The sequence below is a fragment of the Heterodontus francisci genome, chromosome 8 (assembly GCF_036365525.1).
Source record: "Heterodontus francisci isolate sHetFra1 chromosome 8, sHetFra1.hap1, whole genome shotgun sequence".
In the NCBI taxonomy this organism is placed as follows: domain Eukaryota; kingdom Metazoa; phylum Chordata; class Chondrichthyes; order Heterodontiformes; family Heterodontidae; genus Heterodontus; species Heterodontus francisci.
The window spans coordinates 12,925,425-12,946,553 of NC_090378.1; the positions used below are offsets into that span (position 1 = coordinate 12,925,425).

At 43.6% G+C, this 21,129-nt stretch overlaps 1 protein-coding gene across 19 annotated transcripts in view; it reads right to left on the reverse strand.

Moving 5' to 3' along the window:
* The window catches only part of adgrl2a (adhesion G protein-coupled receptor L2a), an 877,972-nt gene that overhangs the window by 18,788 nt on the left and 838,055 nt on the right, over window positions 1–21,129 (reverse strand). For all 19 annotated transcript variants that reach the window (XM_068036644.1, XM_068036649.1, XM_068036640.1 and 16 more), the window contains 3 exons: window positions 18,365–18,456; window positions 15,394–15,562; window positions 7,968–8,096 (listed from right to left, as the gene is read on the reverse strand). In XM_068036644.1, coding sequence (XP_067892745.1) covers window positions 7,968–8,096; window positions 15,394–15,562; window positions 18,365–18,456 — 390 coding nt within the window. The remainder of the gene's footprint in view (window positions 1–7,967; window positions 8,097–15,393; window positions 15,563–18,364; window positions 18,457–21,129) is intronic.

Consider the following 21,129-nt stretch of genomic DNA (forward strand, 5'->3'; position numbering starts at 1 on the left):
TATTTCAAAATGTCAGACAGCAAAATCTGACAGGAACGCGTGTCAAAAATGAGTACGAATTAGTGAGGTCGGAAATGAGAGAATTAATAATAGCGGGAAAGCTTTGACCTCACAGGCATGGAAAGTACGGAAGGCTGGATAAATACAATGGTTCTCCAATGACGGTAATCGTTACCACAAAAAAAAAATACAAAGTCATTGTATCAAAATATAGCAATGGAGCCTTTTAGCAATGTCAGCCCTTCTCTCTGGAACTCTCTCCATGAAGCCTTTTGGACTACTATCTTTAAAAACCTTCTCATAATCTACCTTTCTAAGCACTGAATCAGCCATTCCTCCTAACTCTTCTATTGCTGCAAAGGTGTCCATTATTCCTCTTTGAATTGCCTTAGGACATTTTTCTATATTAAAAGTGCCGTATTGATGAGACAAGCAAGGGAACGCATATTTTGGAAAGCGCAATGAAATGCGCGTAAATAAGTCTAACAAAGGCAGTGCGAGGCTGCTTTCAGGGAGAGGGAGGACTTGTTTTAGGTGATGCCTCTTTCTGTGCCATGTTTGACAGCTGCACTGTGAAAGCAAAAGAAAAACACTGAATTGTACAAAATGTGGGTCAATGCAGGGAGCATGGTGTTCAGTCAAGTAAGGGGAAAAAGCAGAGTACAATTCATCGCTGTGAGACCTGTCCACTCAATTGAAAGCCTCATCAGATAAGGCAGAGAGATTAATCTCACTTCCCATCAGTAGTGACAATTTTTTCTGCAACGATGAAAGGCTTGCGTTTATATAGCGCTTTTGCGACCACAGGACCTTCCAAAGTGCTTTGCAGCCAACACAGTACTTTTTGAAGTGTAGTCACTGTTGTAATGTAGGAAATGAGGTGCAGCCAGAGTGCTTACTGTTGTCTGGTGCTGGAGATGGGGTGCTGGTTGGGGGTTGGGGGCGGGGGGAGTGGGTTGGGGTGGGGGAAGCACTAAGGTGAGCTACCCATGCAGAAATTAATGGGGGCCAGCTTTCAAAAGTGGCTCAGTGAAGGTGTCCGACAGACAAGACGCGGCACTCTACAAAGCAATGGGAATCTCCTGCAAGCGAGTCAGAATCAGACTGTAATTGAAGATTCTGGAGCGCAGGCACTGCAATGGAGAAAAATTAAAAGTAGAAGTCCTGCAGCTTCATAGAATGTTACAGCACAGAAGGAAGGCCACTCGGCCCATCAATTCTGAGCTGGCCATGCTGCATCAGTCAACCATGGAGGCGACTTGATCCGCGTTAGAAAAAAAGCCAAGCTCTGTGGCTGCGTCAGGGATAAGAGGAGGCCTCGAGCCAGTTCCGCCAGTAAATTAGATCATGGCTGAGCTACGCTATATTATGACAATGATCGGATATCACAGAGATAGGGTGTGGAGTCAGATTTAAGGGTGCAACACAGCCAACAACTACGTTTTTTTTTTTAAAAAGAGTTATCAAGAATACTTGGAAATTGGTTCCTTGATGTATGGCATGGAAAGACGCATTGCAAATCTTTACTCTGACTGATGACAGTGCCTGCGACAGCAAACACAGTGACATCTGTACGTGGTTAATGAGGAGCAAGACATGTCCTTGGCAGCTACATTTCAAAAGTCATTAGTTCACAAATTAACCCCCTTGCCTCTCCCCCCACCCCTCCCAAGTACCACCCTGAGGGTAGCAAAAAAAACCCAAAAACAATCTATAATGAACAGTTGAAAAGGCAGGGTGGGATAGGATCAATTGGGTTGAAGGACCTTCTTAATCTGAACCTATCGTGCAAAAGCTACATATCTTATAATGAAGTATAGACTTCCTACGAGTTAAAAGTCAAAATGCATACAAAGGACTGCAACATTGAAAGACTGGCTACACTCAAAAATTATGATGGAGGATCAGTAAAGGCACAGGCCAGCGGTGTGAATAGGAAGTAAAAGTTGATTTTAGTAAATGTTATCAGGCCAAAGGAGTTGGGAATACGAAAGAATGAGTTTTCCAAACAGCTGGAAAAGCATATAATTGTGCAAAAATGGGGGGCAGGTCAGAAAATTGGACAGAATATAAAAAACAGCAAAGAATGACTAAAAGATTGACAGGGAAGGTAAAATTAGAGTACGAGAGAAAGCTCGCTATAAATATAAAGACAGATAGTAAGAGTTTCTATGAATATTTAAAAAAGAAAAGTTAACAAAGTGAGCGTTGGTCCTATAGAAAGTGAGTCTGGGGAATTAATAATGGATAATAATGAGATGGCAGATGAACCGAACAGGTATTTTGCATCAGTCTTCACCTTAGAGGATACAAGTAACATCCCAGAATTAGCTGTAAGTCAGGAAATGGAAGGGAGGGAGGAACTCAAGAAAATGACAATCACCAGGGAAGTGGTACTGAACAAATTATTGGCTGACAAGTCCCCGGGTCCTGATGGACTTCATCCTAGGATCTTAAAAGTGGCTAGTGAGAGAGATGATGAGCTAGTTTTAATTTTCCAAAATTCCCTAGATTCGGGGAAGGTTCCGTTAGATTGGAAAATAGCGAGTGTAAATCCTTCATTCAAAAAGGGAGGGAGACAGAAAGCAGGAAACTACAGGCCAGTTAGCTTAACATCTGCCTTAGGGAAAATGCCAGAAGCTATTGTTAAAGGCCTTAAAGCAGGGCACTTTGAAAAATTGAAGGTAATCAGGCAGGGTCAACATGGTTTTGTGAAAAGGAAAGCATGTTTAACCAATTTATTGGAGTTCTTTGAGGGCGTTACATGTGCTGTGGATAAAGGGGAACTGGTGGATGTATTGTACTTAGATTTCCAGAAGGCATTTGATAAGGTGCCACATCAAAGGTTATTACAGAAAATATAAGCTCATGGTGTAGGGGGTAACATAGTGGCATGGATAGAAGATTGGCTAGCTAACAGGAAACAGAGAGTATGCATAAATGGATCATTTTCTGGTTGGCAAGATGTAATGAGTGGTTTGCCACAGGGATCTGTGCTGGGGCCTCAACTTTTCACAATATTTATATAAATGACTTAGATGAAGGGACCGAAGGTATATTTGCTAAATTTGCTGATGACACAAAGATAGGTAGGAAAGTAAGTTGTGAAGAGGACATAAGGAGGCTACAAAGAAATATAGATAGGCTAAGTGAGTGGGCAAAGATCTGGCAAATGGAGTATAATGTGGGAAAGTGGGAAATTGTCCAGTTTGGCAGGAAGAATAAGAAAGAAGCATATTATCTAAATGGTGAGAGATTACAGAGCTCTGAGATGCAGAGGGATCTAGGTGTCCTAGTGCCTGAGTCGCAAAAGGTTAGTATGCAGGTACAGCACGTAATTAGGTAAGCTAATAAAATGTTATCGTTTATCGCGAGGGGAATTGAATACAAAAGTAGGGAGGTTATGCTACAGTTATACAGGGCATTGTTGAGACCACATCTGGACTACTGTGCACAGTATTGGTCTCCTTATTTAAAGAAGGATGTAAATGTGTTGGAGGCAGTACAGAGAAGATTTACTCGACTAATATCTGGAATGGATGGGCTGTCTTACAAGAAAAGGTTGGACAGGCTAGGCTTGTATCCGCTGCAGTTTAAAAGAGTAAGAGGCAACTTGATTGAAACATACATCCTAAGGAGTCTTGACAGGGTGGATGTGGAAAGGATGCTTCCCCTTGTGGGAGAATCTAGAACTCGGGGTCACTGTTTAAAAATAAGGGGTTGCCCATTTAAGACAGAGATGAGGAGAATTTTTTTCTCAGAGGGTCGTGAGTCTTTGGAATTCTCTTCCTTAAAAGGCAGTGGAAGCAGAGTCTTTGAATATTTTTAAGGCAGGTCGACAGATTCTTGATAAGCAAGGGGATGAAAGGTTATCGGGGGTAGGTGGAAATGTGGATTAATCAGTTCAGCCATGAACTTATTGAATGGCGGAGCAGGCTCGAGAGGCCGAGTGGCCTACTCCTGCTCCTAATTCATATGTTCGTATGTAAAAACATTAGGAGATGCAAAAAAGAACAGAGCGCAGCCAAACAATCCCAGGTATGGCTTTAGAAGTGGGGACAAAGCAAAATTAGTTAACATCTACTGAGCCACAAAATCGAGTGGATGATTGCTGAGAGAAATCAATACGGAGGGATAAAGAGCCCTGCATTAATGGTGTTGTTACATACAAGGGTATATGTGCTGGATGCTAACACTAAATGAAATCCCTTTCTAAATTTGCTACTTTATAGCTCTATAACTGACTGCGAAAGCCAAGGGCTGGCACCAGCGTTGCTCATTTGGTGCCACTTGTATTTCACAGGCAGAAGGTTGTGGGTTCAAGCCCTATGTGGGGACCTGAGCACATTAACTGAGGTTGGCGCTCCAGTGCAGTTGCTGAGGGAGTGCTGCATTGTCGGAGGTAATGTTATATCATAACCTCTATCTGTTGGTTCAGGTGTTTGTAAAAGATTCTATGGCACTCTTCTAAAAAAAAGAGTAGGAAAATCTCCTAACATTGAACAACATTCCTGCTTCAACCAACACCCCTAAAAATAAATAAATGGGTCATTCCTCTCATTTTCTGTTTGTAGGATCTTTCTGTGGACAAAGGCGGCTCCTGTGTTTGACTACAGAACAATGATGATAATTTAAATGCACTTCTCATTGGTCGTGAAGTGTTTCGGGGTAGCCCAAGGGCATGCTAAGCTCCACAATAAATCAGAATTCGTCCTTAAAACTTGCATTCAGCAAGCGCGGAGACAATGGAAAACATTTGTTACATTCGGTATTTTTACAATTCGCGCGACAGCTGCGGATTCAATTCTGTGCTTCTATCGCTAAAACGTGCTCCCTTATCCCAAAGAAATGGGCCACTGCACCTCAGGAAGGATATATTGGTCTTGGAGGGGGCACAGTGCAGATTCACCAAAATGTTGTGGGGACTAAAAGGGTTAAATTATGAGGTCATGTTGTATAGGTTTATATTCCCTCAAGTATAGAAGATTAACACAGTGGCGCAGTGGTTAGCACCGCAGCCTCACAGTTCCAGAGACCCGGGTTCGATTCCGGGTACTGCCTGTGTGGAGTTTGCAAGTTCTCCCTGTGTCTGCGTGGGTTTTCTCCGGGTGCTCCGGTTTCCTCCCACAAGCCAAAAGACTTGCAGGTTGATAGGTAAATTGGCCATTATAAATTGTCACTCGTATAGGTAGGTGGTAGGGAAATATAGGGACAGGTGGGGATGTTTGGTAGGAATATGGGATTAGTGTAGGATTAGTATAAATGGGTGGTTGATGTTCGGCACAGACTCGGTGGGCCGAAGGGCCTGTTTCAGTGCTGTATCTCTAATCTAATCTAATTAACAGATGTAATTAACATGTTCAAGATGATTAAAGGAATAGTTAGAAACTATTTCCTCTGGTAGGGGGGAGTCCAGAATAAGGGAGTATAACTTGAAAAAAAAGCTAGGCTGTTCAGGGGTGATTTCAAGAAGCACTTCTTCACACAAAGGGGAGTGGAAATCTGGAACTCTCTCCCCCAAAAAGCTGTTGAGGCTGGGGGTCAACTGAAAATTTGAAACATGAGATTTGATATATTTTTGTTCGGCAAAGTTTAACAGAGCCAAGCCGCATACAGATCAACGATATAATTGAATGGCAGAACAAGTTCGAGGGGCTGAATGGCCTACTCCTGATTCTGTGTTGCTATGGAAACAGTGAAGCTACAATTCTATCCGTTTTAGCCAGACAGATGTGGGGAGCTGGAATACTAGAGTGTAATCCCGAGAAAGTAATCCCATCGAACCTCTCACCACTCCACCAAGAGTTACTCATGTTGCTAATTTCTTGCTACACTAATGCACCAGTGCCACAGTACAGAGGCAGCAGTTTCTGTGCCTTGACCGTAGCGTGTGTGAAGGGTAATTTTATTTTAATGAGGAAAACAAATGCTTGATTCTATGCTAATTGTTGCAAGACAACATGCACTAGTTGGGATAGCAATTTACCATACAATCCAATTGTGTCTGGGATATATTGAACTGATGCAACAGCTGAGGGAAATAGACTTTTGAAGTGTAGTTACTGTTGTATTGTCGGAAATGTGGCTACCATCTGAAAGACAGCACCTGACAGTGCAGCACTCCCTCAGCACTGCACTGGAATGTTGACCTAGATTTTTGTGCTCAAGACTCTGGCAGGGGGACTTGAACCCCAGAACCTTCTGCCCCAGAGGTGAGACCACTACCAACTGAGCCATGGGTGGCACCATGAGAGTGATTTTAGAGCTCGAACAGAACAGAATTCTGAAAACATTCATGTCACCAGACCTTGGGCTGTGCATCGATCTTTTTTTTATTTTGCATCAGAGCTGGTTAAAGGAATGGTGTCCTTCTGTCACAGACTGTCTCTGAAAATACTTTTCGTTTCCCTGCTGGAACTCAACCCAGACTCTAAAAGGTATCCACCGCCCTGAGTACAATCAACGACCAGCCTTCACGCCCATTGTTACCCTGCTCACTTTGCCAACGTCACCTTGCACTGGTCAGAAACTGATGTGCCAAATTCAGAATTGGCACTGGGGGAGGGGGAGGGAGAGGAGGGTTCGGTTGGGGCAGGGGAAGGGGCTGCGGCTCGTAGCAGTCCACTGCCAGGATAAGAAATATGTCAGTGCAACTTGTGGCTGGATCCTTCCAACACCGAACACCCCAACCAACTCTGCAAAGTGAAGCAAATCTCCCAGCTCTGGAATCTGGCAAAGCCCAAAATACCGGAGGGGGCCATTTCCAGGGAACGTTGAAAGTTCAAAAGGAGAGGGACTGCTCTTTTTTAAAAGCAGGAATTCGGTTATAAAGGCAGAATGCTTTTTTTTTAATGCTTCGCTCAACACATTCATATCTTGTTTTTTTCTTTCACCAATCCCTGATCTTTCTGGCCGGTTTAGTCAACCTCCCGTCCTGAAGGGGTCGGACCCCTCTTGCCAGAGGGTGCAATCCCACCAGCACTGCCTGCCTTCCAGTTTCTCGCCCAAGGGGCCATTCTCCAGATGCAAATGTTAGACAGGGCTGTCCAACTGCAAGGGGCATCACAGCCAGGCCTGATCCTGTCCTTCTGGGACCTCTCTGCTTTATATGGTTCAGGTTCTCCCTGCAATAACTTGCTGAGCCATGGGGCAGGGCAGGGGGTGGGGGGGGGCTCATTAAAATCCAACAGAAAACATCAGCACATTGACATGAGGATCTGGCAATGGAATTCCGTACACAGGAACGTGTCAACTTATGACAGCAAAGAATATCTCAGAATGAATTACACATAAAACAAGCTACATAGCAGCAAGACCAAGACCAGGCATTGTTAGGGAAGGGTAATCATCAATTCTGACATGCAACTTAGAAGTAAAGGCTAGGGACATTGCAGTAACGTCAGATTTTGCAAAAAAGCGTGCTCTTTCCAGGAACAAAGGAGTGACCCATTCGGCACCTCGAGCCTGTTCTGCCATTCAATTACATTATGGCTGATCTGTATCCGCACGTCTACTGATAGAGGTGTGGCAAAATCAAGAGGTCGGTCCTTTAAATGCCGGCCGACAGTCAGGATTTTGAAACATACATGAAAGGAGGCCATTCGGCCCATCATGCCTGAAAGAGCAATCCAAATAATTCCACTACTGTCCCGCTCTTTCCCCATAGCCCTGCAAATTTTTCCCCTTTGAAGTATTTATCCACCCTTTCAGGCAGTGAATTCCAGATCATAATAATTCACTGAGTAAAAAATTTCTCATCTGGCTTTTTTTTGCTACTTATTTTAAATCTGTGCCCTCTGGTTATCGATCCTTCTACCAGTGGAAACAGTTTCTCCTTATCTACTCTGTCAAAACCCTTCATGATTTTGAACACCTCTATTAAATCACCCCTTAACCTGGGAGGAGAATAACCCCCAGCTCCTCCAGTCTCTCCACGGAACAGAACAAGCTCTCATGCCTTGAGGTACCTGGCTGCCAGAGGAGTATCGAGCACTGGTCCTGCTTGTCGACGCCTTGGCTGAGCTGTGGGAGCTCTCGGCAGTCAACCCTCCACAGCATTGGGCATGGCGGAAACACTTGCTGTACTCTTTACGAACCTGTGAGCGACAAAAACGTTGAGAGTTTAGCGGCCAGGCGTTCGAACGGCCTATACGGCAAAGAAGCAAAAACAATTCAAAAACATCTTGTAGATTTATTTCCTGAGAAGCCAAAACACATTTAAACATGACATTTCGCAAGGTGGGATGGGCGTGGGCGGGGGGTAGGAGAAGAAAGAAAAGGAAAATCTCGGCTCTCACCTTTCAAATTACTCCTCACTTGCATGCATAAAATGGCAGCTTCTAATAGCAGTGTCACAAATTGGTGCAGTAAGATTACAAGCTGAAGGCAATCTGCTATAGCCACTGTTGCGCGCTATACTCTAACTAGAATCATGGCATGGTTACATCACAGAAGGAGGCCATTTGGCCCATCGTGTCCATGCTGGCTCTCTGCCAGGGCATCTCAGCTATTGCACCCCGCTCCCCCGCCCGTTTCCTCAAAACGCTGCAATTTTTCTCTCTTCTGGTGCTTATCCCATTCCCTTTTGAAAGCCACAATTGAACCTGCCTCCATCACATTCTCAGGCAGTGCGTTCCAGATCCTAACCATGCACTGTTTTAAAAGGTTCTCCCTCATGTTGCCTCTGCTTCTTTTGCCAATCACCTTAATTCGGCGTCCCCTGGTTCTCAGCCCTTCCACCAATAGGAACAGTTCCTCCCTATCTACTCTGCCCGATCCCCTCATGATTTTGAGCATCTCAGTCAAATCTTCTCTTAATCTCCTCTCCAAGGAGAACAGCCCCAGCTTTGTCAATGTATCCACATAACTGAAGTAAACTAAGCCTGGGAAATATCTTATTTTCCAATCTACGATACAACCCCAAATAAAAGTGGTGCTGTCGTCATCGCTTAAGTTTGGGCCAAAGTCACGACCTTTCCCTGTTGCGGGCTCCTTCTCACGTCATCTATTTGCTTTTCCATAGCTTGGAAAGGTGTGATAGCGGCTGTGAGCTGCCCAAGGAACAAGGAGGAAGCGATTACTTCACTAACATTCGCAATCACTATTGCCCCTTTAAAATGAAAACGAGTACAGAGCTTGGGCAATGATCTGCTTTCGTGGAAATTAATGCGCAGTGGTAGCCAGTGAAGCTGTGATAGGTAATCAAGCTTAATTCTATCTGTAATCTGGCACGAATTAGCACATGACAGCAAAATATGTGCTCTGGGATACCTGCTCGATGGCTCAGCTCTCATCAGAATCCCCAAAGCCCTGTCCATCCCAGAATTTCTTTGTTTCTGCAGCAGCAGCTGAAAGGATGTGAGAGTCAAGAGGTGAAGCCAACCTTATCTACATTTTCAACTCCTTGAAGGAATGGGGCAGGTTCACAGTTGTGTGATTCCTCTATGGTAATCACAATTGTCACTCCAGGCAAATTTAAACAGCCAGGTATCATTCAGCTCAGGCCCTTGTCCCTTCCCATCTCTGTAGCCTCCTCCAGCCCTCAGTGGTAATGCACTAGTAATCCAGAATTCTTCATCAGAATTCTGATGAAAGGTCACGGATCTGAAACGTTAACTCTGCTTCTCTCTCCACAGATGCTGCCAGACCTGCTGAGTATTTCCAGCATTTCTTGTTTTTATTTCAGATTTCCAGCATCTGCAGTATTTTGCTTTTATTTTGAAGTTATGTTGAACTTGTATAAGACACTAGTTCGGCTGCAGCTGGAGTATTACATCCAATTCTGGGTGCCGCACTTGAGGAAAGACGTGAGGGCGTTGGAGAGAGTACAGAAAAGATTCACGAGAATGGTTCCAGGGATGAGGAATTTCAGTTCTGAAGATAGATTGGAGAAGTTAGGACTGCTTTCTTTGAAGAGAAGGCTGAGAGGTGATTTGATGGAGGTATTCAAAATCATGAGGGGTCTGGACAGAGTGGATAGAGAGAAACTTTTCCAACCTGTGAAAGGATTGAGAATGAGAGGGCACAGATTTAAAGTAATTGGCAAAAGAAGCAAAAGTGACATGAGGAAAAACTTTTTCACGCAGCGAGTGGTTACGGTCTGAAATGCGCTGCCTGAGAGTGTGGTGGAGGCAGGTTCAGTTGATGCATTCAAAAGGGAATTAGACAGTTATATGAAAAGGAAGAATGTGCAGGATTATGGGGAGAAAGCAGGGGAATGGAACTGAAGGAGTTGCTCTTTCAGAGAGTCAGTGCGGACATGATGGGCCGAATGGCCTCCTTCTGTGCTGTAACAATTCTGTGATGGCAGCTGGTGGAATTTAAATTCAATTAATCAAATAAAATCTGGAATTGAAAGCCATTCTCAGTAATGGTGCCAGGAAACTATCAATTGTCGTAAAAACCCATCTGGTTCACTAATGTCCTTTCGGGAAGGAAATCTGCCATCCTTACCTGGTCTGGCCTACATGTGACTCCAGACTCACAACAATGTGGTTGACTCTTAACTGCCCTCTGAAATGGCCTAGCAAGCCACTCAGTTGTCAAGGGCAATTAGGAATGGGCGACAAATGCTGGCCTTGCCAGTGACACCCACATCCCATGCAAGAATATATTAACCTCTCATCTCCTCCAACTCTGGCCTGCTGTGTATCCCCCCCGACTGCCTTCACCTCCTCCATACCTTCACCTGCTTAGGCCCTAAGCCCTGGAATTCCCTCCCAAAATCTCTCCGCCTCCTTTAAGATGTTCCTTAAAACCTACTTCATTGGCCAAGCTTTTGGTCACCTGACCTAATATTGCCTAGTATTGGCACGTCCTACAGTGCAGCACTCCTTCAGTACTGCACTAGAATGTCAGCTGGCTTTGTGTTCATATAAGCCGTGTGGAAACCTGATGCCACTTTGGTGAGGAAGACTGCATCAGCCTCAGCTGTAACTCAGTGGGTAGCACCCTCATCTCTCAGTTAAAAGGCTGCGAGTTGAAGTCCCACTCTGAGCACAAAATCCAGCTGACACTCCATGCAGTGAGGAGGGAGATGTTAAACTGAGACCCTGTCTGCACTCTCAGGTGGATGTAAAAGATCCCTCGGCCACTATTTCGAAGATGAGCAGGGGAGTTCTCCCCGGTGTCCTGGGCCAATATTTATCCCTCAATCAATATCATTAAAGCAGATTATCTGGTCATTATCACATTGCTGTTTGTGGTAGCTTGCTGTGTGCATACTGGCTGCTGCTTTTCCTGCATTACAGCAGTGACTATACTTCAAAGGTACGTTTGGCTGTAAAGTGCTTTGGGATGTCCTAAGCTTGTGAAAGGCGCTATATAAATGCAAGTCTTTCTTTGCTTTCTTTCGTGGCACATGTTAGATAGGGGAAGCAGTCTATGCCAGGGATGGGACACAACCCCTGAAGGCAATTTGACTGGTGGGGGTTGGGGGGGGGGGGGGTGGGCGGAGAATGGTTAGCTTAGCTGTATGAGGTGCGGGAAGGGGTGGAGTTTATGATTGCTTTCTTTACTGAAGGAGGGGCAGAGACGGCCTGATTTTGATTAGTTGCAGATTGCGCCCAGTGGAATGTTGGGGCCTTCGTGCCTGATTTTTTTTCCTACCATTTCCCTCCCTCTTCCCGTCAAAGTATGTTGATGTGCACTATCCTGGGGTGCTGGCAGTTTTCCGGTGTCTCATCCCGGTGGACAAACCTAACCTGTGTGCGTCTAGATATCGCGCGGAGGTAGGCTGTTCCACCATGACAGGCATCACAGCCCAGCGGCAAATCTCCGTGCAGGGGTACGGTAGCATAGTGGATATGTTAGTGGACTTGCAAGCCAGGGGCCTGGACCAATAATCCAGAGACACGAGTTCAAATCCCATCACGGCATGGCAACTGGGGAATTTAAATTCAATTAATTAAATAACATCTGGAATTAAAAATGCAGTATTGGTTATGGTGATCATGAAACCGTGGGATTGTTGTAAAACACTTTTGGTTCGCTGATACCCTTCAGGGAAGGAAATCTTACCTGGTCTGTCCTACATGTGACTCCAGACCCAAAGCAATGTGGTTGACTCTTAACTGCCCTAGCAAGCCACTCTTGTATTCATTCTCAAGGGCAATTATGGATGGGCAATAAATGCTGGACAAGCCCACATCCCATGAATTAATTTAAAAAGACCACACTCCCCTGTCCAGCAGGAATTTCTGGACAAGAGTTAGGATCGGGAACCCTGGCTGATTCTAGCCCCACCCTAAGCCTAGGTGCTGGGACTGACTCTAGTGGCTAAGTCAACACAGGCTTGGGATCAGAACTGGGATCATCAGACTATAGCGGCTTTGAGGAATCTGACAACTGTGTTCTGCAAACTGATGTATATACTGTTAATTATTGGCAATAAAATTGACAGAGTTAATAAATGTAGCTTTAAACAGCACCAGTAAATTAGATTCCAAAGCAGATTTGCAGCATCGCGATGAATACATAAAATTTGTACATCAATACCTGAGTGTCTGGTTACTTGTCATGCGTTGTTTTTTTAATGTGAAATCTAGTTATGCCAGCCTTATTGCCTAGTTAACAGCAAATTGGAATTCCCTAGTAGAATGTTCTTTCATGAATTGCACATATTTAGAGTGTATATCAGGTCCGACTGGACAGCCGATCATGCACGGCTGGGCTAGACACTGTTGGTGCACCAGGACAATACAAAGGGTCATTCACATAACCCAACTTGACCTCCCATCTGGAGTGTGGACCCCTCCCCAAACCCTGGGCGACCCTTCCCCCCCGTGGGTCACCCTCGGTTCCACTGGGCTGAGGGTGCAGGGCTGAGGTGGAAAGAATTGGAACCGGGGGATGATCAACCAGCGATCGCAGCAAAACCAACACCAACTGCAATAGTCTGACAGTCCACTATCTGCCGGTTTAAGACAGCCGTTAACCTGCTCCTTTTAAACAGCTAACCACCTCTGCTAAAACTGCAGATGAAGGGAGGGTAGGCAATCATACTAAATCATATCTCCAAAAGTACTTACTGCGACTGCAATACACTCACCCATCACGTCACACCCCTGTGCTTTCTGACCCCCGTGCAATGCCTCGTATTGAAAATTCAAACCCTCTGTGGCCTCGTCCCTCTCTATCTCTGTAATCTCCAACAACCCCAGAACCTTCCGAGATCTCTGCGCTCCTCCAATTCTGGTTTCTTACACTACACATCTCCGATTTTAATTGTTCCACTGTTGGTTGCCATGCTTTCAACTGCCTGGGGTCTAAGCTCTCAAATTCCCTCCCCCATTTAGGAAGTTCTTTAAAACCCACTACTTTGTCCAGGTCTGAAAGGTGCCTCTTTCAGGTGAGACCTAAACCCGAAGCCCCACCTGCCCTCTCAGGTGGACGTAAAAGGTCCTTTGGCAGTATTTGAAGGAGAGCAGGGGAGTTCTCCCTGATCCTGAGTCAATATTTATCCCTCAACCAACATCACTGAAACATATTAGCTGTTCGTAATTTCCTTGCTGTTTGTGGGAGCTTGCTGTGCGTAAACTGGCTGCCGCATTACCCTACATTACAACTATGACTACAGTTCAAAAAGTATTTGATTGCAAAATGCCTTTGGATGTCCTGAGGACATGAAGGGTGCTATATAAATGCAACTCTTTCCTTTTTACAGTCAAATGCAACATTTTTGATTTCAAAATTCAATGCAACTGTCCCAGGGCGTGATTCTAATCAGCGCTTGGCTAGTTTTAAATTGGTGGAATTCATTTATGCTTAATCTGATATGCTAGATTGATGGCAGTCACAGCTGTGATTAGGACTGAGCATATGAAACAGTAGCAGAGTGAAATCTAGGAGCACTGTATGACAAGCATCCCGTAATGGTGCGGCCTCAAAAGTAGTCGTAAAACTCCCAGCCCTCAACAGAGAAACCAGCCTTTCCCATCTGAGTAAGTCTCAAAACTAGCTAAAAGGTTTTCACACCCGTCTAGCAAGCTTAGTACTTTTTTGTTTTACTTGCTCTACCTTAACATAAAATACAGTGTGTCACAACCACAAATGGTAATTGGTCAGCATTTCATTTCTCCTCTGCGAAAGCCTTCAACAGAGGCCAAACTGCACAAGCATAACATGGGACCTCCGAATTGAGCTGAAGAGACCTTTTTCAGGAAAACTTGGGGTTAAGGGAGGGTCTGGGGGCATTTTAACCTTAATCTACCCATTGGGAAAGAGAGGGGATCAGGTGCATCACTGGTTTTACATCCTGTTTGACTTTACTCTCCATTGAAGCCAATAATTGGACAGGATATAAATCCGGCATTTCACTTGATCCTGTGGATTCCCAACTGGCAAGTTAGGTTAAAATGACGCCCTAATTAGTGACGGTGAAGATTGAATCATTCGGCCTATTGTGCCTATTCGTTTAGGCCTCATTCTCCTAGTCTTTCCCCACAGCCCGGCAATCTGTTCCCCTTCACCTACTTATCCAATTCCTTTCTTGAATGTTACTATTGCATCTGCTTCCGCCAACCTTTCAGGCAGTGCATTCCAGATCACAACACTGTATAACAAAATTTCTCCTCATATTTCCTGATTCTGGTTCATTTTGTAATTTATCTTAAACCTGTGCCCTCTGGTTACTGACTCTCCTGCAAGTGGAAACTGTTTTCTCCTCTTTACTATTTCAAAACCCCTCATAATTTTGAACAAATGCTAATTAAGGATTGCACGTCAATGACTGTTGCAGAAGGGTCACTCTTAGAAAACCCTTTGCAGAGCTCAAACCCAAACTGGAAAACCAATCTGAAAACAGATTTTACCACTTTAGAATCTAGTGCATTGGTTTTCAAGCTGAGATTCGCTGCCTGAGTGAGGCTGGTGCAGAATGTTTTGAGAATTCTTTAGTCTAAGTGTGTGCCAATTTTTTTATGAGGGTCTCCAGTAGTGTGTTAATGCTTCCAAGGGGTCCCAGGTATGTGTCAATGCTTACGGGGGACCCCCCCGAGATGTGTGTCAATATTGTCAAAGGTCTCCAGGAGCGTGACTATATCTTCAAGAGGTCCCTGATTATGTCAAAGTTTTTAAGTGGCCTCCGCAATGCGTCAATACTTTGAAGGGGTCCCCAGGTTAATCTCAATATTTTCAAGGAGTCTTCAGGTGTGGATCTACATTTTTAAGGAGCCCTTGGGAGTGTGCCAATATTTTTAAGGGGTAGCCAGGAACTTGTTGATATTTTTAAGAGGTCCCCGAGTGTGTGTGTTTGAATATTTACAGGAGTCTGCGTCAGTATATTTCTGGAAGTGGGAGAGGGAGGTGGGGAGAATTCCTGGACCCTGCCCCAGATAGAAAAGTATGAATACTGCTGTTCTAATTACTCATGGGATTGCAGAAGGAGCCACTTACTTTTTTCTGAAGAGCACAGTGAAATAGAAAAATAAACATTCCTTGGAAAGCGTTGAATGTTGTGAAGAGATAGGCCATTACGACAGACTCCTCGTTGATGAATAGCAGTCCAAATCCCCAAGTCAAGCCAAGTAAACAGAGAAGAGCAAAAGCACCCAGAACCCAAGACCTGGGGAAAAACAAATAAACCTGCTTAGGTTAAAGCCTGTATAAGCATCGCATTAAAAGACATATCCCAACAGCAGCTTTACTTGTTATTATTGCAGCTACCTTCTCCAGTAAGCAGATTAAGATGCGTATGATATCTCCTTCTATAAGCTTGATTTTAACCAGTTTTCTGTCACTTTCTAGCTTAGGCCTTTGTGAGGGACACTTTCAATTTCAACTCTTGTTACTGACCTTCGCTTTAAGTGGGTACAAATAATATGAGAAAATAACTCCTGGGCTGAAATGGCACTGAGATATTAGTAACTGATGCCTTTATGTGTTAACGTGAGCTGTTTATGGCTGCTGTTTGAGTGAAGATGCTGCCCCAAATCAGCGATACAGCTTTCTTTACAATATGCAGATAAGGAATTTTAACCGTGACACTTGAATAACGTAACACACATTTCATTGTTACGCTCTTTGGCTAGATGAAGCAGTATGCAAAATCTCAATAAGCCCAAGGAACAGAGGGAGCCTTAAGGCCTAACTTTGTGCATGAGGCCTAAAACAAAACAGCCGATTTTAGTTTAAGGATTTACAGCGCGGCTTCTCTCACTAAACGGGGGGTTGCAAAATTAAAACTACTCGTGGACAAATTTGGAAGAGAGCTCCTGAGGTTGCTGTTGGCACGGCTAGCATTTATTGCTCATCCCCAGTTACCCTGAGTTGGCGGCAGTGGCCAAGGGCCTTCTTGAACTGCTGAAGTTTGTACGTGGAGGTAGTAGCATTAGATTTGGCCTTACCTCTTGCAAAACAGAAAAAAAGGCAGCAATAATGGGAAAATTGAAGGGAAACTCGCGCAAGGAAGCAGAGATAAATTGGTTCCATACATTTAGCTTTGGGCTAATGCTCTTACTTGAGGTGTGGCTTATTATCCTCATAGCTAGAATGCATTATAAGCAGAAAGAGAGACAAAAATTAAAATTAGACAATATTGAATGCAAAATGAATTTTAAGTAAGCGCTCACACAATTATATTTGAAGAAATTAATGTTTTCTTTAAATATAAATAAAAAGATAAGGCAAATGCTAGTTATTAGATATATAGAAATTATTCTACTACCGAAACGGTCGTACATGTTTTAGAAAAATTTATAAAACTTGCAGCCAGAATGAAGGCAATTATTACTTTGTCAAAAAAATTACTCAAGCCACAAATTATTAAATCATGCATTAATAATAATTTTTTCCATATGCATGATTCCTTCTTACCCTGGTAAGTCTGTGTTATAGTAGCCATCACATACACGGTAATTACTGGTGTGGATGAGGAGAAGCAAAAGGGCGAGGAAGAAAATGGAGAGAAAGAGAGAGGTCCTATAGATTAGCTCTCTCTTCATGCAGCATGCAGTGAACGTGGTGTTCAAATATCCTGCCATCTAACATTGGTTTCAAGCACTACAGCATCATTGCAATAATGACATTTGTTTCTAGTTTGACGCCAACTCTCTTTTCCCCCACTCCCTCCCCACCATCCAGCTCCTTCCCTAAAGTGCTGATTGCTTGCAGGGCTCCTTCAGCTTTTTTGTGTGTACAAACCCAGTTAGTGAGCTTTGGCTGGCTATTTGACTGTGGCATTCATCGCAGCTCCCTGCATCAACCAAATGCCCAAGAATGCTGATTTGGCAGCAGCGGTCAATGGTTAGCAAGATGGGTCAGTCACACAATAGCATTGCCAAGTGGACCATCAGCAGAGGCTTAGCATTTTTGTACTCAATTATTTAGTTCCAGTCTAAACAATAAGCTGTGGCCATTTGTGAGATACTGGCTGTGCATGTGCATAATATAAAGGCAGCAAAATTCTAACAGATAGAAATGCAAATTGAAACACAGAAATATTTGACTTACGATGCTTGTACAATGTGTTAAACAAGAAATATACTTTTTCTAATAGCTTGCATTGGGAGAAAGTTAGGTGACGTTATAGAACCGAACCTTTTTAATTCTTTCATACCAAGTGTGGCGGTGAGTCCTACAGGACAGGAGGAGGACATTTGGCCCATCGTGCCTGTGCCAGCTCTTTGAAAGAGCTATCCAATTCTCCACACCACACACTGTCTTCTCATTGCCCTGCAAATGTTTGCTTTTCAATTATTTATCCAATTCCCTTACTAGCGAATCTACTTCCACCATCATTTCAGACAGTACATTCCAGATCATAGGCATTGTTAGTTCTGCATTTCCCACATCACACACTATTGTTTTAAAACAATATTTTCCATCATTATTCTATGCAAATATCACATGTTGCTGTGCAGTTGACATTTAATCGAGAAGCTAAGTCTGCAGTTATCACAGAAACAATGAACAGCCTCTCTATCTGTGAACAAACACGCAGCTAAATCTCTTAAGAATGCAAGATTACAAAGGAATACTTCTCAGACTACAGGAGAAGAAAGCCATTTAGAAAAACAAACTCCATTAAATCATGGCAAATATGCAAACAAACATCAAACTGCGTTTTTAAAATCCAAACAAAATTACTCCTTTACTCTCTTGTGCCCCAAGCCTGAGGTTTACACTTGCTTTGCTTGTCTTCAAGTCTGAAATTACCCTCTAACACTGACAAACATCTCTGACCTTTCAGACATGTTATGGAAGAGGATTGATTTGAACTGGTCCCAGCTGCTTTTGATGTGATGGGGCGGTGGGGAGGGGAAGCACAGGAAGTCACGGAGTCTCCCTAGAAACCAGTTCCCCAATCAATAAAGAGCTGAGTTAAAACGGTGTTTTTTTTTACCCCCTCCCAATTGCCGCCACTTACTTGATGTTCTCCAACCTGCTCGAGTCTGGCTTCAATGTCGGTGTGTGCTTCACCATTTTGAACACGGTGATGACCAGGAAGATTAGGTTGACCTGTGAACAAAATGAAGGATCAGTCCTGGCCTCTGAGTTCAGAACAAGCGGGTGCAAAATCAGAGCTCGGCTATTCAGGCGTGAAGTCAGGAAGCACCTCTTCAGCCAAAGGCTAACTGAAAACTGGAACGCTCTCCTTCAAAAACCCTGTTGCGGCTGGGGCTCAATTGAAAATTTCAGAACTGAGTGTGCTAGATTTTTTTTGTCAGGCAATGGTCATAAGGGTTATGGAACCAAGTTGGGCAGATAGAGTTAAGATACTGATCAGCTATCATCTGATTGGATGGCAGAACAATCTCGAGGGGCTGAATGGCCTACGCCTGCTCTAATATTCCTAAAATGACACTTTCCAGAGTTTTCTCCTTTTACCATATAACGAGTGAGAAGTGTTTGAATTGAAAGAGCAAAAGAAGAGTTGAACCTTCTGCCTGCTGAGTTGTAAAGTCTTCCTGAGGGAAATACAAGGTTTGCATTAATTTTGACTGCGTGATTTTAATACTGTACTAAATCCTCAAAAGAAAAATCCAACTACTGAATATTAAATACAGCAAGGTTACAAGGTGTACTGATTCAACACATTTATTTTGCCTTTCAAATCAATACTCCTAGAAACAAAGCATTCCAAACCAGCTTGTTTTATAATGGATTTCTGCTACTTTACAGAAACCAGCCCTGACACCTATTAAAATACTGATGAATTTAAAGTGTCAGAACTTATACCTGTTGCATTGAACTTGCCATCATGACTAGGAGGAAGTCCTAAGAGGGTTAACAATGGTCTACAAACTCACAGGCCAATGCTAGAAGTGAACGAGTAACAGAAGCAGCTCATTTCTGAAGCTCATTCTGAGAAAATTTGGCCAAAAGCAACTTGGGCAAAGAAAAGATTTTCTGACATTGTTCAGTATAAAAAGCAATCCACTATGTTGCCCACATTCAAAGCATGCTTTGCTCCGCCTATTCATTAAGAAGTGAATAAGGCAGGGATGTTTGACATTTTTTTGACTTCTTTCAATAACTCACACAAATAATCACCATGGCTTTAAAGTCTGCTGCCTGCAAATGTGGGATAATAATATCACATAAACTTTAATGTGCTCACATGAAATTCTTCTGTATTAAAGGAGGCATTAATGGGTTTGGAAGAGGACCGAAAGGTTGTAAGGAGATGAATCTGCAGAATGCCTTCAAGAAGGGGAACAAACATGTCGTTCTGGTAGTTGGTTACAGGGGCGGGGGTGGAGGTTTTGGGGGTGGGGGTGGTGGGGGAAAGGACAATCCAGAACCTTGATTTTAATCCCAGTCCCTGATAAGAATAAGGCGTGTGGGGAGTTTAAAATATTGGCAGCTTGGTGCCATATTAACTGACACCTCTTGGGCAACTGAGGAGAGTGCTGCAATACTGTCAGGCAGGATATTAAACTGAAAGCAAAATACTGCAGATGCTCGAAATCTGAAATAAAAACAGGAAATGCTGGAAATACTCAGCAGGTCTGGCAGCATCTGTGGAGAGAGAAACAGAGTTAACGTTTCAGGTCAGTGACCTGCCCGTCAGGTGAACGTAAATGGCCCCTTTGTAGTATTCGAGGAACAGCTGCGTGTGGTCCTGGCCAACGTTCCTCCTCAACCACGACACAAATTTACGTTGCTCGCTTCTTCTTGCAGTATGCAAAGCAAAAGTTGCATCGACCACACAGACTGCACTTCACAAGTAATTCAAGCGTTTTGGGAAATCTTGTTAATCAACAAAGAACGAACGAACTTGCATTTTATGTCACGACCTCCAGCTGTTACAGCCAATGAAATATGTTTTATTTTGAAGATTTTTTTGTCATGTAGGAATCGCAGCAGCCAATTTATGCACAGCAAGCTCCCGCGTACAGCAATATTATAATGACCAGATAATCTGCTCTCGTGATGTTGTTTGAGGGATAAATATGGGCCAGGGAACCAGAAGAACTCCCTGGTTCTTGGAAATAGTGTCATGGGATCTTTTACATTCACCCAAAGAGGCAGACGAGGCCTTGGTTTAACGTCTCATCCGAAATACGACACCTCTGATAGTGCAGCACTCCCACAGTACTGCACTGGAGTTTCGAACTAGATTTAGTGCTCAACTTCCTGGAGTGGGACTTGAACCGACAGCATTTTGACTCAGAAGATGACATGAAAGATGCTGCATAAATACAAATTATTTTGCTTCTTTCAAATTTTGTACTGTGCAATTTCCGTGCTTTTACATCTTCACAAAATGTAGTTGCGAGTCAGTAGTGGGGAGCTATTTATGAGCTGTGAGAGTCCAAACTTTTTATAGGTCTCGCTTTTTAAATTGTTTATTAATTTTTTTTAAAATGTGCAATAAATTTAGTCCAAAACGTAAAAGAAATGGGTACTTAGATACTTTTGAAAACCCCCACCTTTTTCACAGAATAATGGGAAGAAATTATTGGTTTTGTTACCACAACAGCCTGCATTTAAATAGCTCCTTTAATCTAGGGCAACATCCCAAGGCACGTCACAAGAGCGCTGTTAGGCAAAATAAGACACCAGCCACATAAATGGCTATCAGGACAGGTGATCAAAAGCTTGGTCAAAGAGGTAGATTTTAAGGAGCAACCTAAAGGAGGAGAGAGGTAGAGAGGCAGAGAGGTCTAGGGAGGCAATTCCAGAGCT